Source organism: Homalodisca vitripennis, chromosome 5, assembly GCF_021130785.1.
Source record: "Homalodisca vitripennis isolate AUS2020 chromosome 5, UT_GWSS_2.1, whole genome shotgun sequence".
Lineage (NCBI taxonomy): Eukaryota > Metazoa > Arthropoda > Insecta > Hemiptera > Cicadellidae > Homalodisca > Homalodisca vitripennis.
In genome coordinates, this window is record NC_060211.1 from 1,131,742 (window position 1) to 1,147,651 (window position 15,910).

Below are 15,910 nucleotides of genomic sequence, written 5' to 3' on the forward strand. Positions count from 1 at the left end.
AATCACGATTGGGCATTTTTGTTGGCATCATACATTATGATAAGTTACATATAACTTAATTAATATGTTAAATTATAGAAATAAATAATTACCTAAATAATATGACTTATGGCATTTAGATATAATTAAAATTAATATTTACAGTAATAAATAACAATAAAAATCATAAATAATTCCTAATAAATAAGTTGTTTTAAATTCCTAATGTGCAAACATTTTTGTTCATCAATAAATTATTAAAAGACTTGCCATGCCTTTTTAAAAGCTCAACAGTTTTTATCTTATTAACAAAAAGCATAATCAATGTTCAACTCGATTAGCATCTAATCTAGGCTTTATGAACTACATTTGATTTGTTTACAAATGTTCTTGTGCAACTCAGGTTTCAGTCACATATTAATACTCTATTTGTGTTGGTAGTAATATGCCTTAAATATTAATACGGGATCAATCTGAATGAATCTAAATTTCATTTAATTAGTCAGGCCTAATTCAAAGTAACACGTTTAAATGCTGTATTTCAAACAAGTTGGATTTCTATTATACATGTATTTTAATTTTTTTAGGGGTTTTTGGGGGTTCTATCCCCTTAATACCTCTCCCTTTAGTTACACCATTGGAGGTTGTCATGTTAACTAGTTTGTCATATTTGTGATCTCTCACATTTGTCAGCTACAAGAAAGTATGGCACTGAAGTGCCCAGGTAAAATAGATAGTCCTGAAGGGATATATTTAACAGCCAAGACCACTTTAACTAAAATTTAAAAGCTTGTATCAAAAGATTGTAGACTCATTAACAAATTTAAGCCATCAGGAACTTAGGAGCAGGAACTTATGGCCAAGGTTCTGAGAGATGAGACATAAGGTCATAACAACAACAAAACAAACATAATAACAAACGTTACGTAATAAGTTAAGGTCATCAATTAGAACTTTTTATTTTCTTAAAAATTATTGCGATAGAGATATTATGCGCACTCTATATTTTGCCCTTATCCAATCTACATTACAGTGTTCAATTAGTTGCTGGGGAAGTACACATTAATTTTTGATAAACAAGTTAAAAGTAGCACAAAATGAAATGGTTTCATGCGTATTATATTAAGTAGAAGCAAAATAGATAGCGTCTTTCCATTATATTTGAAATTGAAAATCTTGCCCCTAGAACATCTACACGTATACAACATTTTGAGAAATTTTTTATTAGAAGCGGAAATTTAGGTACAAGTGGTTTGACGTATAAAACTAGAATTAGTAAAAGCAGAATCTTCAGGTTACCTAAAGTTAACAAAGAACTCTATAGACAATCCATTCTATACATAGGCCCAAAATTATTTAATCAAATTACTGATGAAATCAAATCGAGTAGTATCTTAAAACAGTTCTGCTTCTTACTAAAATCCTGGCTATTTACAAAATCTGACATCGCTTTTTTAACGAGTGTATTAATTTAAGTTTTATGCAACCACTTACTATATTATTCACATCATTATTAAATAATTTTTAACCTGATTGTGTAAAACTATCATAATTATAGTAGTGTGTGCCTGTGAATGTTTGTTTTAGAATGAGTGGCTGTTCTATCGTATGCATGTATGTGTACGTATGTGATTTGTCTGATATTTGTATGTAACTTTATATAATATATTAAGCAAATTTTCAATTATTTTAATATATTTGTTTATAAATTTTTGAAACATTATTTAGGATTTTAGTACATAAGATTGTATTTTTTCCAAAATGGTTTTTTATTCTTTACAATGTCTAATTACTTATTATTAATAATCAATTTATATTGTATAGAAATCTATATGTCTTTCTTTTGGTTCTAGTCTTGAGCAGACGTCGCGGAGAGCAGTCTGTTGACTTTTTAGTTTTTTATGTGAGAGCAATCTATAAGCTATAAACTGTTTATTTATGTATTTTACACTGACCAGCTACTTGATTTTGGTCAGTGACTACCTAAGTTTATTGTTTATTGTAAACATGTATGTAAATGTTGGAAAATAAATATTTATTTATTTTATTTAAGGTGGCTCTACAAAATTGAACAAGTCAACTACATCTCAAGGCTATCTATCCACCTATATTGGTGTAGATGAATTCTAGTTATAAAGAGTTATTTTTTCATAAATACAAAGTAAATATTTATTATTTGCTATATCTGAAACACATTTTATTGTAGGGGAAGAGATACAGATTCCGGTTATTAGCCAACAGTGTGATTTATTGCCCGTTCCAAATCTCCATAGACAACCATACACTTCTTGTGATTTCTGGGGACACGGATTCCTTCCAGCCTCTGCCAGGTAGGTAGGAAGTGTAATGTAATAAAAGTTGTACTATTTGGTATGGCAGTTGGTTTTTTGTTCACTCAAATACAAACTAAAGTCTGAGATACTTTGTGTCACCCGATCAGCTGTCAACAATTTTGCCTATCTTTGAAGTAGTAAATACGTTTTCTTTAAATTACTTTTAAAAGGACCGTATTTATTAGTTTTATTTTTAAATAAAAATATATTCTTACATCTAAAGGAAAATCAATGTATATGCCAAATTTAATCTAAATCTGTCCTCTAAGTTTTGTGTGATTGAGTATCACGTATACATATTCACAAACTTTTATATTTTTATAATATCAATAGAATTATTATGAGTATTGTTTAATAAATCTTAAAGATAGAAAACAAACTACATGAGGTACGAATGTTGAGTTTAGCTCGAGTTCGCCTTCTTCTCAGTGCAGGGTTTGGAATCTGGTGCTGGTAAAGACTTGACTCCTGGAGCCTGGAGTCAAGTTCGTCTGAAGAGATTGGTGCAATCGTGCACCTGATGAGACAATGACAGTGCTAATTCACCTAGATTACACTATATTTTATATTTTGGGTGTCCTTGATGTCAAAACGATGCAAATTGTTCGTTTTGAGCTTCTTTGTAGCAGACTTTTTCAACCACTTTTATGCGTCTGTAACACCATTGAGAAGAAGGTGAACGGGAGCTAAATTCAACATTCACATTAAACAACCCATCTCACCATGACTACGTTACTCTAGGTAGATTTAAACTCTTTAAACATAGTTTTATTTTAGTTCTATACATTTTTTCAAGTTTTCTCTAACTGTTTTAAACAATACAAAAGTAGGGTTTTGAAGTACAGTTTTAGGTACCTGTCTACAAATAGACAAAGTTGATGACTAGGGTTTAATAGTTTTTTAATTGAAACTAAGCAGATGTACAACTATCATTTATCTTTTTTCAGAGGAGGGTCTCAAGTCCTTTGTTCAAGTAGTTGGTGTAGATTTTAATGAACACTATCAAAAATCATGGTCCTCACTTTGCTGATCAATTTTACCGTTTTCTCTGAGTCTGTTAACTAAAACAAATCACTGTTTTAACGGTTCCTTTGTCTCTGGAGTAATGGTGTATCCACGTTTAGGCCACAGTTAAGTATCGATACAGAAACTTGTCAAGATTGTAATGGGAAAAGTACCAACACAACCTCAGAGTCAACTATGAAGTTGTGCTTTGCTTTTTCTTCACAAAGAGCAAACATCCCCAGCAACCATGTTAAGTATCGATACAGAAACTTGTCAAGATTGTAATGGGAAAAGTACCAACACAACCTCAGAGTCAACTATGAAGTTGTGCTTTGCTTTTTCTTCACAAAGAGCAAACATCCCCAGCAACCATGTTAAGTATAGATACAGAAACTTGTCAAGATTGTAATGGGAAAAGTACCAACACAACCTCAGAGTCAACTATGAAGTTGTGCTTTGCTTTTTCTTCACAAAGAGCAAACATCCCCAGCAACCATGTTAAGTATCGATACAGAAACTTGTCAAGATTGTAATGGGAAAAGTACCAACACAACCTCAGAGTCAACTATGAAGTTGTGCTTTGCTTTTTCTTCACAAAGAGCAAACATCCCCAGCAACCATGTTAAGTATAGATACAGAAACTTGTCAAGATTGTAATGGGAAAAGTACCAACACAACCTCAGAGTCAACTATGAAGTTGTGCTTTGCTTTTTCTTCACAAAGAGCAAACATCCCCAGCAACCATGTTAAGTATCGATACAGAAACTTGTCAAGATTGTAATGGGAAAAGTACCAACACAACCTCAGAGTCAACTATGAAGTTGTGCTTTGCTTTTTCTTCACAAAGAGCAAACATCCCCAGCAACCATGTTAAGTATCGATACAGAAACTTGTCAAGATTGTAATGGGAAAAGTACCAACACAACCTCAGAGTCAACTATGAAGTTGTGCTTTGCTTTTTCTTCACAAAGAGCAAACATCCCCAGCAACCATGTTAAGTATCGATACAGAAACTTGTCGAGATTGTAATGGGAAAAGTACCAACACAACCTCAGAGTCAACTATGAAGTTGTGCTTTGCTTTTTCTTCACAAAGAGCAAACATCCCCAGCAACCATCTTGTCAACAATTCTTTAACACCCAATTCGGGTGTGTAAAATTATAGTCTGCACCTACATAACATTTGTACATACAGACATTTCTACATACATTTGTATGTCACCTCAACTACTTTGTGCATTTTGATTGTTGATCACTCAAAACCATATTGTAGATATTGATACAGATTTTGGAGGATTCACTGGTCCAATAGATGTCCTTAATAATTTTCATCTTTCTTGAATAAAAAAGGTCTCATTTGGATTTTAATACAAAATATAGTGTAAACAACACATATATAGCCACAACTTCAAACCAACATTGTTGGTGGTCCATAGTTTTGATGGTGCCAGGTTCAAACATCTACCCAGTAGCGAACTGTTTCAAACATAGAAGCAGATACGCTATAAACTCAGCTTTAGTATTTTAAAAATATAAATGTTCAATGGAAGCACAAATGTAATCCAGAGTGCTCCAGACAACTAACTGAATTAACAACTAACAGAATTAACAACTAACATAAACCATGTGATTGATGTAGTTGACATTTTTGATAGCTGTTTTATGAATGGGATATTTTAAACATTTTTTTATATGGTATTGATAATTATGATACAATTTTTGATAAATACTACAGTATTGTCATTTAAAGGATATTCTTAGGACTCATTGAATGACCCTCGTAAATAATGTAATGAAAACTCTAAATCATATACCTTTGTTATAATTTCGTACGGGAATAAACAGTTAAAAAAAGGAATAAATGCTTGTTGATAAAGAGAAAAGGTAATATTTCATAGTAAAATGGTAATTGAAAGAATGCATTATTGTAGAATTGACTACTGATGGTGAATACCGGAGAAAGATTCAGTTTTGTGATGGAAGCGAACCAGACAATAGGCTGCTACTGGATAGGATTAAGAGGCTTGGGTTACTGTGGTTCCAATGATGATATGTTATTGTGCAGTTGACTCGCTGATGGTGAATGCCAGAAAAAGTTTCAGTTTTGTGGTGGAAGTGAACCAGACACCAGACTGCCACAGGATAAATTCAGAGGCTTGGGTCACTGTGAACCAATGAGTATGTATAGTATTATTGTACAGTTGACTCACTAATTTCGAGATTTAGAGGCTTGGGTTAACTGTGGACCAATGATGATGTATTATTGTACAGTTGAATCGCTACTAGTGATTGCACAAGAAAGATTTAGTTTTGTGGTGGAAGCAAACCAGACACCAGGGTGCAACTGTATGAGATTCAGAGGCTAGGGTTACTGTGGACTAATGATGTACTTTTGTACAGTTGATTCGCTGCTGGTGAATGCTGGAGAAAGATTCAGGTTTGTGGTAGAAGCGAACCAGACACCAGACTGCTACTGGATGAGATTCAGAGGCTTGGGTCACTGTGGACCAATGATGACGTATTATTTTACAGTTGATTCGCTGATGGTGAATGCCGGAGAAAGATTCAGTTTTGTGATGGAAGCGAACCAGACAATAGGCTGCTACTGGACGGGATTAAGAGGCTTGGGTCACTGTGATCCAATGATTATGTATTATTGTACAGTTGACTCGCTGATGGTGAATGTCAGAGAAAGGTTCAGTTATGTCGTGGAAGCGAACCAGACACCAGGCTGCTACTGTATGAGATTCAGAGGCTTGGGTCACTGTGGACCAGTGATGACGTATTATTTTACAGTTGATTCGCTGATGGTGAATGCAGGAGAAAGATTTAGTTTTGTGGTGGAAGCGAACCAGACACCAGGCTGTTAGGATGAGATTCAGAGGCTTGGTTCACTGGAGACCATTGATGATGTGTTATTGTACAGTTGATTCGCTGATGGTGAATGCCGGAGAAAGATTCAGTTTTGTGGTGGAAGCAAACCAGACACCAGGGTGCAACTGTATGAGATTCAGAGGCTAGGGTTACTGTGGACCAATGATGTACTTTTGTACAGTTGATTCGCTGCTGGTGAATGCTGGAGAAAGATTCAGGTTTGTGGTAGAAGCGAACCAGACACCAGACTGCTACTGGATGAGATTCAGAGGCTTGGGTCACTGTGGACCAATGATGACGTATTATTTTACAGTTGATTCGCTGATGGTGAATGCCGGAGAAAGATTCAGTTTTGTGATGGAAACGAACCAGACAATTGGCTGCTACTGGACGGGATTAAGAGGCTTGGGTCACTGTGATCCAATGATCATGTATTATTGTACAGTTAACTCGCTGATGGTGAATGTCAGAGAAAGATTCAGTTTTGTTTTGGATGCGAACCAGACCCCAGGCTGCTACTGGATGAGATTCAGAGGCTTGGGTCACTGTGGACCAATGATGACGTATTATTTTACAGTTGATTCGCTGATGGTGAATGGCGGAGAAAGATTCAGTTTTGTGATGGAAGCGAACCAGACAATAGGCTGCTACTGGACGGGATTAAGAGGCTTGGGCCACTGTGGACCAATTATGATGTGTATTGTTATTGTACTGACAACTCGCTGATGGTAAATGCCAGAGAAAGATTCGGTTTTGTGGTGGAAGCGAGTCAAACACCAGGCAGCTACTGTATGAGATTTAGAAGCTTGGGTTACTGTGGACCAATGATGATGTATTATTGTACAGTTGACTCGCTACTAGTGATTGCACAAGAAAGATTTAGTTTTGTGGTGGAAGCGAACCAGACACCAGTCTGTTACTGGATGAGATTCAAAGGCTTAGGTCGCTGTGGACCAATGATGACGTATTATTGTACAGTTGACTCCCTACTGGTGAATGCCGGAGAAAGATTCAGTTTTGTGGTGGAAGCAAACCAGACACCAGGGTGCAACTGTATGAGATTCAGAGGCTAGGGTTACTGTGGACTAATGATGTACTTTTGTACAGTTGATTCGCTGCTTGTGAATGCTGGAGAAAGATTCAGGTTTGTGGTAGAAGCGAACCAGACACCAGACTGCTACTGGATGAGATTCAGAGGCTTGGGTCACTGTGGACCAATGATGACGTATTATTTTACAGTTGATTCGCTGATGGTGAATGCCGGAGAAAGATTCAGTTTTGTGATGGAAGCAAACCAGACAATAGGCTGCTACTGGACGGGATTAAGAGGCTTGGGCCACTGTGGACCAATTATGATGTGTATTGTTATTGTACTGTTAACTCGCTTATGGTAAATCCCAGAAAAAGATTCATTTTTGTGGTGGAAGCGAGCCAAACACCAGGCAGCTACTGTATGAGATTTAGGGGCTTGGGTTACTGTGGACCAATGATGATGTATTATTGTACAGTTGATTTGCTGATGGTGAATGTCGGAGAAAGATTCAGTTTTTTCATGGAATGGAATCAGACTCCAGGCTGCTATTGGATTGCTATTTAAAGGCTTGGGTTACTGTGAACCAATGGTGATGTGTATTGTTATTGTACTGTCAACTCGCTGATGGTAAATGCCAGAGAAAGATTCGGTTTTGTGGTGGAAGCGAGTCAAACACCAGGCAGCTACTGTATGAGATTTAGAGGCTTGGGTTACTGTGGACCAATTATGATGTGTATTGTTATTGTACTGTTAACTCGCTTATGGTAAATCCCAGAAAAAGATTCATTTTTGTGGTGGAAGCGAGCCAAACACCAGGCAGCTACTGTATGAGATTTAGAGGCTTGGGTTACTGTGGACCAATGATGATGTATTATTGTACAGTTGATTTGCTGATGGTGAATGTCGGAGAAAGATTCAGTTTTTTCATGGAATGGAATCAGACTCCAGGCTGCTATTGGATTGCTATTTAAAGGCTTGGGTTACTGTGAACCAATGGTGATGTGTATTGTTATTGTACTGTCAACTCGCTGATGGTAAATGCCAGAGAAAGATTCGGTTTTGTGTGGTGGAAGCGAGTCAAATACCAGGCAGCTACTGTATGAGATTTAGAGGCTTGGGTTACTGTGGACCAATTATGATGTGTATTGTTATTGTACTGTTAACTCGCTTATGGTAAATCCCAGAAAAAGATTCATTTTTGTGGTGGAAGCGAGCCAAACACCAGGCAGCTACTGTATGAGATTTAGAGGCTTGGGTTACTGTGGACCAATGATGATGTATTATTGTACAGTTGATTTGCTGATGGTGAATGTCGGAGAAAGATTCAGTTTTTTCATGGAATGGAATCAGACTCCAGGCTGCTATTGGATTGCTATTTAAAGGCTTGGGTTACTGTGAACCAATGGTGATGTGTATTGTTATTGTACTGTCAACTCGCTGATGGTAAATGCCAGAGAAAGATTCGGTTTTGTGGTGGAAGCGAGTCAAACACCAGGCAGCTACTGTATCAGATTCAGAGGCTAGGGTTACTGTGGACTAATGATGTACTTTTGTACAGTTGATTCGCTGCTGGTGAATGCTGGAGAAAGATTCAGGTTTGTGGTAGAAGCGAACCAGACACCAGACTGCTACTGGATGAGATTCAGAGGCTTGGGTTACTGTGGACCAATGATGATGTATTATTGTACAGTTGACTCGCTACTAGTGATTGCACAAGAAAGATTTAGTTTTGTGGTGGAAGCGAACCAGACACCAGTCTGTTACTGGATGAGATTCAAAGGCTTAGGTCGCTGTGGACCAATGATGACGTATTATTGTACAGTTGACTCCCTACTGGTGAATGCTGGAGAAAGACTCAGTTTTGTGGTGGAAGCAAACCAGACACCAGGGTGCAACTGTATGAGATTCAGAGGCTAGGGTTACTGTGGACTAATGATGACGTATTATTTTACAGTTGATTCGCTGCTGGTGAATGCAGGAGAAAGATTTAGTTTTGTGGTGGAAGCGAACCAGACACCAGGCTGTTAGGATGAGATTCAGAGGCTTGGTTCACTGGAGACCATTGATGATGTGTTATTGTACAGTTGATTCGCTGATGGTGAATGCCGGAGAAAGATTCAGTTTTGTGATGGAAGCGAACCAGTCAATAGGCTGCTACTGGACGGGATTAAGAGGCTTGGGTCACTGTGATCCAATGATCATGTATTATTGTACAGTTGACTCGCTGATGGTGAATGTCAGAGAAAGATTCAGTTTTGTTTTGGAAGCGAACCAGACCCCAGGCTGCTACTGTATGAGATTCAGAGGCTTGGGTCACTGTGGACCAATGATGACGTACTATTTTACAGTTGATTCGCTGATGGTGAATGCTGGAGAAAGATTCAGTTTTGTGGTAGAAGCGAACCAGACACCAGGGTGCTACTGGATGTGATTCAAAGGCTTGGGTCACTGTGGACCAATGATGATGTATTATTCTACAGTTGACTCGCTGATAGTGAATGTCGGAGAAAGATTCAGTTTTGTAGTGGAATCGAACCAGACACCAGGTAGCTACTGGATGTGATTCAAAGGCTTGGGTCACTTTGGACCAATGATGACGTATTGTTTTACAGTTGACTCGCTGATGGTGAATGTCGGAGAAAGATTCAGTTATGTCGAGGAAGCGAATCAGACACTAGGCTGCTACTGGATGAGATTCAGAGGTTTGGGTCACTATGGATCAATAATGATGTGTTATTATACAGTTGACTCGCTGATGGTGAATGTCGGAGAAAGATTCGGTTTTGTGGTGGAATCGAACCAGACACCAGGTAGCTACTGGATGTGATTCAAAGGCTTGGGTCACTGTGGACCAATCATGATGTATTATTCTACAGTTGACTCGCTGATGGTGAATGCCGGAGAAAGATTCAGTTTTGTGGTGGAAGCGAACCAAACACCAGGTAGCTACTGGATGAGATTCAAAGGCTTGGGTCACTGTGGACCAATGATGACGTATTATTTTACAGTTGAATCGCTGATGGTGAATGCCGGAGAAAGATTCAGTTTTGTGGTAGAAGCGAACCAGACACCAGGGTGCTACTGGATGAGATTCAAAGGCTTGGGTCACTGTGGACCAATGATGATGTATTATTCTACAGTTGACTCGCTGATGGTGAATGTCGGAGAAAGATTCAGTTTTGTGGTGGAATCGAAGCAGACACCAGGTAGGTACTGGATGAGATTCAATGGCTTGGGTCACTGTGGACCATTGATGATGTATTATTCTACAGTTGACTCGCTGATGGTGAATGTCGGAGAAAGATTCAGTTATGTCGTGGAAGCGAATCAGACACCAGGAACTTACTGGATGAGATTCAAAGGCTTGGGTCACTGTGGACCAATGATGATGTATTATTCTACAGTTGACTCGCTGATGGTGAATGTCGGAGAAAGATTCAGTTTTGTGGTGGAATCGAACCAGACACCAGGTAGCTACTGGATGAGATTCAGAGGCTTGGGTCACTATGGATCAATAATAATGTGTTATTATACAGTTGACTCGCTGATGGTGAATGCCGGAGAAAGATTCAGTTTTGTGGTGGAAGCGAACCAAACACCAGGAACTTACTGGATGAGATTCAAAGGCTTGGGTCACTGTGGACCAATGATGACCTATTATTTTACAGTTGAATAGCTGATGGTGAATGCCGGAGAAAGATTCAGTTTTGTGGTGGAAGCGAACCAGACACCAGGCTGCTACTGGATGAGATTCAGAGGCTTGGGTCACTGTGGACCAATGATGACGTATTATTTTACAGTTGATTCGCTGATGGTGAATGCCGGAGAAAGATTCAGTTTTGTGGTGGAAGCGAACCAGACACCAGGGTGCTACTGGATGAGATTCAGAGGCTTGGGTCACTGTGGACCAATGATGGCACAGGCACATGGAGAAGCTTCAGTTTGTTATCATGGAGCAATATCTGAGCTGACAGACAATCCTACATACAGCCAGGGGAAAAGGCTAGGCAGGGTGAGATCTTCTAAAATTACCTATTATTATTGTTTTCACAAATGCAGAAATTATTTTATTGTTTGATACCATCAGGTTTGATGTTAATGGTACACCTGAGGCCAACATCCCCCTTAAACACGGCTATGATATGAATTAATATCAATAAGATTCAATCACAAAAAGTACTGTAAGCGTGAGAAAATTGTTTGAAATTGTCATAAATTTGAACGTGTATGCTTAGTGTAAGCGTTATTATTCTATTTGTGTTGCAACTGATTTAGTTTATTATGGTGGATATCACTTGGATATATTATAATTTATATTTATAGTTTAGTAAATATGTTATTGGAGTCTTTCAGGTCAGCTCTTTCTATGTCATGTATTGTCAGCTATGCCATCTTATTGTGTCAAAAGTGTTGTATAATTATAATGGTTTACCGTTGAAATAAATAAATAAGTACTTGGTTTAATGGGACATGGTATGAATTAATAATTTTATGTTTTGCTATGTTTTATATTTAACACCTTATCTTTATGTAAGAAAAAATTTCTTTCTGTTCTAATATCTATGTTTTACCACTAGGTGCATCTTTACCGATTTTCATTAACAAATATATATATATATATATATATATATATATATATATATATATATATATATATATATATATATATATACACGGTAAATACACTGAGTACAACGTGACAATGGTAGTATCCAGAGATATGTATATAGAACTGTAATTTGTCTTTTAAAAAGCAGCACTGCCCACAGATTTCCAGATTGCAATGTCTGGAAACTATAGACTAGTCGCTCAAAAGCAAAGAGATTACTCTCTGAATAGCCTACACTTAGTTTTGCTCTAATAGGGGCAGCAGTATCATTATCTAGAACTTTGAGAGTACACGAAAGTACTAGACTATCATAGGCGTAGGCGATTTTAACTCTCTGTATGAGTTCCTACTATGAGTGGAACTATAAACTAAACTCTTCTGCATTGTGATTAAAAATGCATATCTATAATAACACAGGGGTTTATAATGTTTGGAAAGCTATATACTAACTAACAGAGTCTTCTCCTTATTTCGAATTCCTTATCCTGGAAGTTTATCATTATAAAGTCAAATTTAGAGTTTTCCATCACTTCTAACATTTAGGTTTTTCAGTATATAGATATAAACATAAAAACTGGCAATATGCAATCCTAATTTATTATTGCTAAATCTCATCACTTTAAAAAGTTACAAAAACTCTATAATTGAAATTACAGATATTCCATACACTTCCATTTTTATAACCTACACAAGTTCATACTAATTAACAATTTGAACTTTGTGATGTGATATATAGGGTATAGTATCGATGAAAGCTACAATGTAATATTCATGACATGATTTCAGATGTTAAACCCTGTTTTCAATGGTGAAGATTACTCCGAAGTTGAACTTTGTGATGTGATATATAGGGTATAGCATCAATGAAAGCTACAATGTAATATTTGCGACATGATTTCAGATGTTAAACCCTGTTTTCAATGATGAAGATTACTCCGAAGTTGAACAGATTTCATTAAGTGATCTAACGGGTCTAGAAGTAGAGAAGTACAGCTACAGCGGTCCTCCTAATGTAACTATTTACCTGGAACTCAATGCCAAATATTATAGTAAGTTCTATCAGTAAACTGGTAATTATAATAAATGTATTAACTGTAATGTTATGCAGAAGCCGCCTGACTATATCTGTGTCACGTGAAACTTCTACATTGACTACGCTCTTCTCACAGAAAACCTCGCGTTGACTGGGTACTGATCTGAGGAATTTATAGGTTTAGTTTGTAATTCAGTGTTTGTAGAAAAAATGAAATTCCAATATAAATACCAGGTTTAAAAATAGAAACCTTGGATATATAAAGCGCTAATCAGATTGCTACGGTCTAGAGATAAATTAAGTAAACGGCAGGAAAACAGCCTTTAAATTTACAATTAAAAAAACGATCTTAGGCATCTTATCTTAGACAAATCCTCAATAATTCTTAATACGAGCAAAAAGAGAATCAAATTAGTAAATTAATAAGAATCCCAAGATATTTTGGTCTGTAGTTAATGAACTAAGTAGAAACATTGGCAAGCATTCTACCTTTCTGAGGGGTTACCTCCCAGGGATTTTTGATATCACCCCTGATTTATATAAAGAAACTACAAGTAAATTTGATTATTTTTTTGCTTCTGTGGGACTGGAGCTGCCTGATGCAATCGATTCAGGTGGGAGGGGGGCTGGTTGTGAATGACTGTGACCTTAGTCTAGACTATTTGTTTAGTTTTAACACAGTGACTGAACTGGACGTTGTACGCAACGTGAACGCTCTACAGGGGCTGGTTGTGAATGACTTTGACCTTAGCCTAGACTAATTTTTTATAGTAGTCTTAACACAGTGACTGAACTGGACGTTGTACGCCACGTGAACGCTCTACAGGGGCTGGTTGTGAATGACTTTGACCTTAGCCTAGACTAATTTTTTATAGTAGTCTTAACACAGTGACTGAACTGGACGTTGTACGCCACGTGAACGCTCTACAGGGGCTGGTTGTGAATGACTTTGACCTTAGCCTAGACTAATTTTTTATAGTAGTCTTAACACAGTGACTGAACTGGACGTTGTACGCAACGTGAACGCTCTACAGGGGCTGGTTGTGAAGTACAAACCAAAGTTCAAAGTGACCTTATGATATTGAAGAATTGGCTCAATAAAAACGTTTTAACGCTAAATAGTTCAATTTTTATTATACTATTCTTGTTCTCTGATTGTGATGATCTAATCTGAAAAATCTGATCATTCACAACTTCAGTTTACAAGTGTCCTATTGGAGTATTCCTTGATTACAGGATGATATGGAAACATCATTCAGATTATTTAGTTAAGAAACTAAGACAGTTAATTTTTGTCTTTCTACAACTGAGCGATGTTCTCAATGCAAGCGAGATAAAACTTGCATATTATGCTTATATTTAATCGTTGCTTTCATTTGGAAATATTTATTGCAGAGAGGGGAGCTAAAATTACACCGATCCACACCTTGTTTTACACCAAATACAGTTACTAAAATTTGGTACCCACAAAGAACGTTGTTAACCTACTGAAAATTTATGTCAGGAATTATCTGTCCTCACAGTTCGTCAGTTATTTATAAAATCTCATTTAGTTAACATCTCCTCAAGTTTACATATTCTCACAAATTCCCTATTGATAACACCAGATATGCCCAGGAAACAGGAATAACCACTCTACAACATTATAGATTATAATGTTAATGTATAGATTATAATGTCACTTTTATGATGGGACAAAATCTTTCACCTCACACCACTTACTATACTTTGTATCAGTGCCGGGTAGATGAGATGTGACCCTTGAGGACATGTCACTGTTACTGATGGGACACTCTCACAACATTCTACTTTCTATAATTTGTATCAGTGCCGGGTACAGGAGATCTGACCTTAGACGGACATGTCACGGTTACTGATGGGACACTCTCACCACACTCTACTTTCTATACTTTGTATTAGTGCCGGGTACAGGAGATCTAACCTTAGACGGACATGTCACTGTTACTGATGGGACACTCTCACCACACTCTACTTTCTATACTTTGTAACAATACCGGGTACAGGATATCTGACCTTAGACGGACATGCTACGGTTACTGATGGGACACTCTCACCACACTCTACTTTCTATATTTTGTAATAATACCGGGTACAGGATATCTGACCTTAGACGGACATGTCACGGTTACTGATGGGACACTCTCACCACACTCTACTTTCTATACTTTGTATCAGTGCCGGGTACAGGAGATCTGACCCTTGACGGACATGTCACTGTTACTGATGGGACACTCTCACCACACTCTACTTTCTATATTTTGTAACAATACCGGGTACAGGATATCTGACCTTAGACGGAAATGTCACGGTTACTGATGGGACACTCTCACCACACTCTACTTACTATACTTTGTATTAGTGCCGGGTACAGGAGATCTGACCTTAGACGGACATGTCACTGTTACTGATGGGACACTCTCACCACACTCTACTTTCTATATTTTGTAACAATACCGGGTACAGGAGATCTGACCCTTGACGGACATGTCACTGTTACTGATGGGACACTCCCACCACACTCTACTTTCTATACTTTGTAGCAATACCGGGTACAGGAGATCTGACCCTTGACGGACATGTCACTGTTACTGATGGGACACTCTCACCACACTCTACTTTCTATACTTTGTATTAGTGCCGGGTACAGGAAATCTGACCTTAGACGGACATGTCACTGTTACTGATGGGACATTCTCACCACACTCTATTTTCTATACTTTGTATCAGTGCCGGGTACAGGAGATCTGACCCTTGACGGACATGTCACTGTTACTGATGGGACACTCTCACCACACTCTACTTTCTATACTTTGTATTAGTGCCGGGTACAGGAGATCTGACCTTAGACGGACATGTCACTGTTACTGATGGGACACTCTCACCACACTCTACTTTCTATATTTTGTATCAGTGCCGGGTACAGGAGATCTGACCCTTGACGGACATGTCACTGTTACTGATGGGACACTCTCACCACACTCTACTTTCTATATTTTGTAACAATACCGGGTACAGGATATCTGA

General features: G+C 37.7%; 1 protein-coding gene across 1 annotated transcript in view; it reads left to right on the plus strand.

Moving 5' to 3' along the window:
• Positions 1 to 15,910, plus strand: part of LOC124361717 (laccase-2-like) — a 73,457-nt gene that overhangs the window by 42,189 nt on the left and 15,358 nt on the right. Inside the window, exons 7-9 of the mRNA XM_046815642.1 lie at positions 2,186 to 2,309; positions 11,024 to 11,235; positions 12,734 to 12,881. Coding sequence (XP_046671598.1) covers positions 2,186 to 2,309; positions 11,024 to 11,235; positions 12,734 to 12,881 — 484 coding nt within the window. The remainder of the gene's footprint in view (positions 1 to 2,185; positions 2,310 to 11,023; positions 11,236 to 12,733; positions 12,882 to 15,910) is intronic.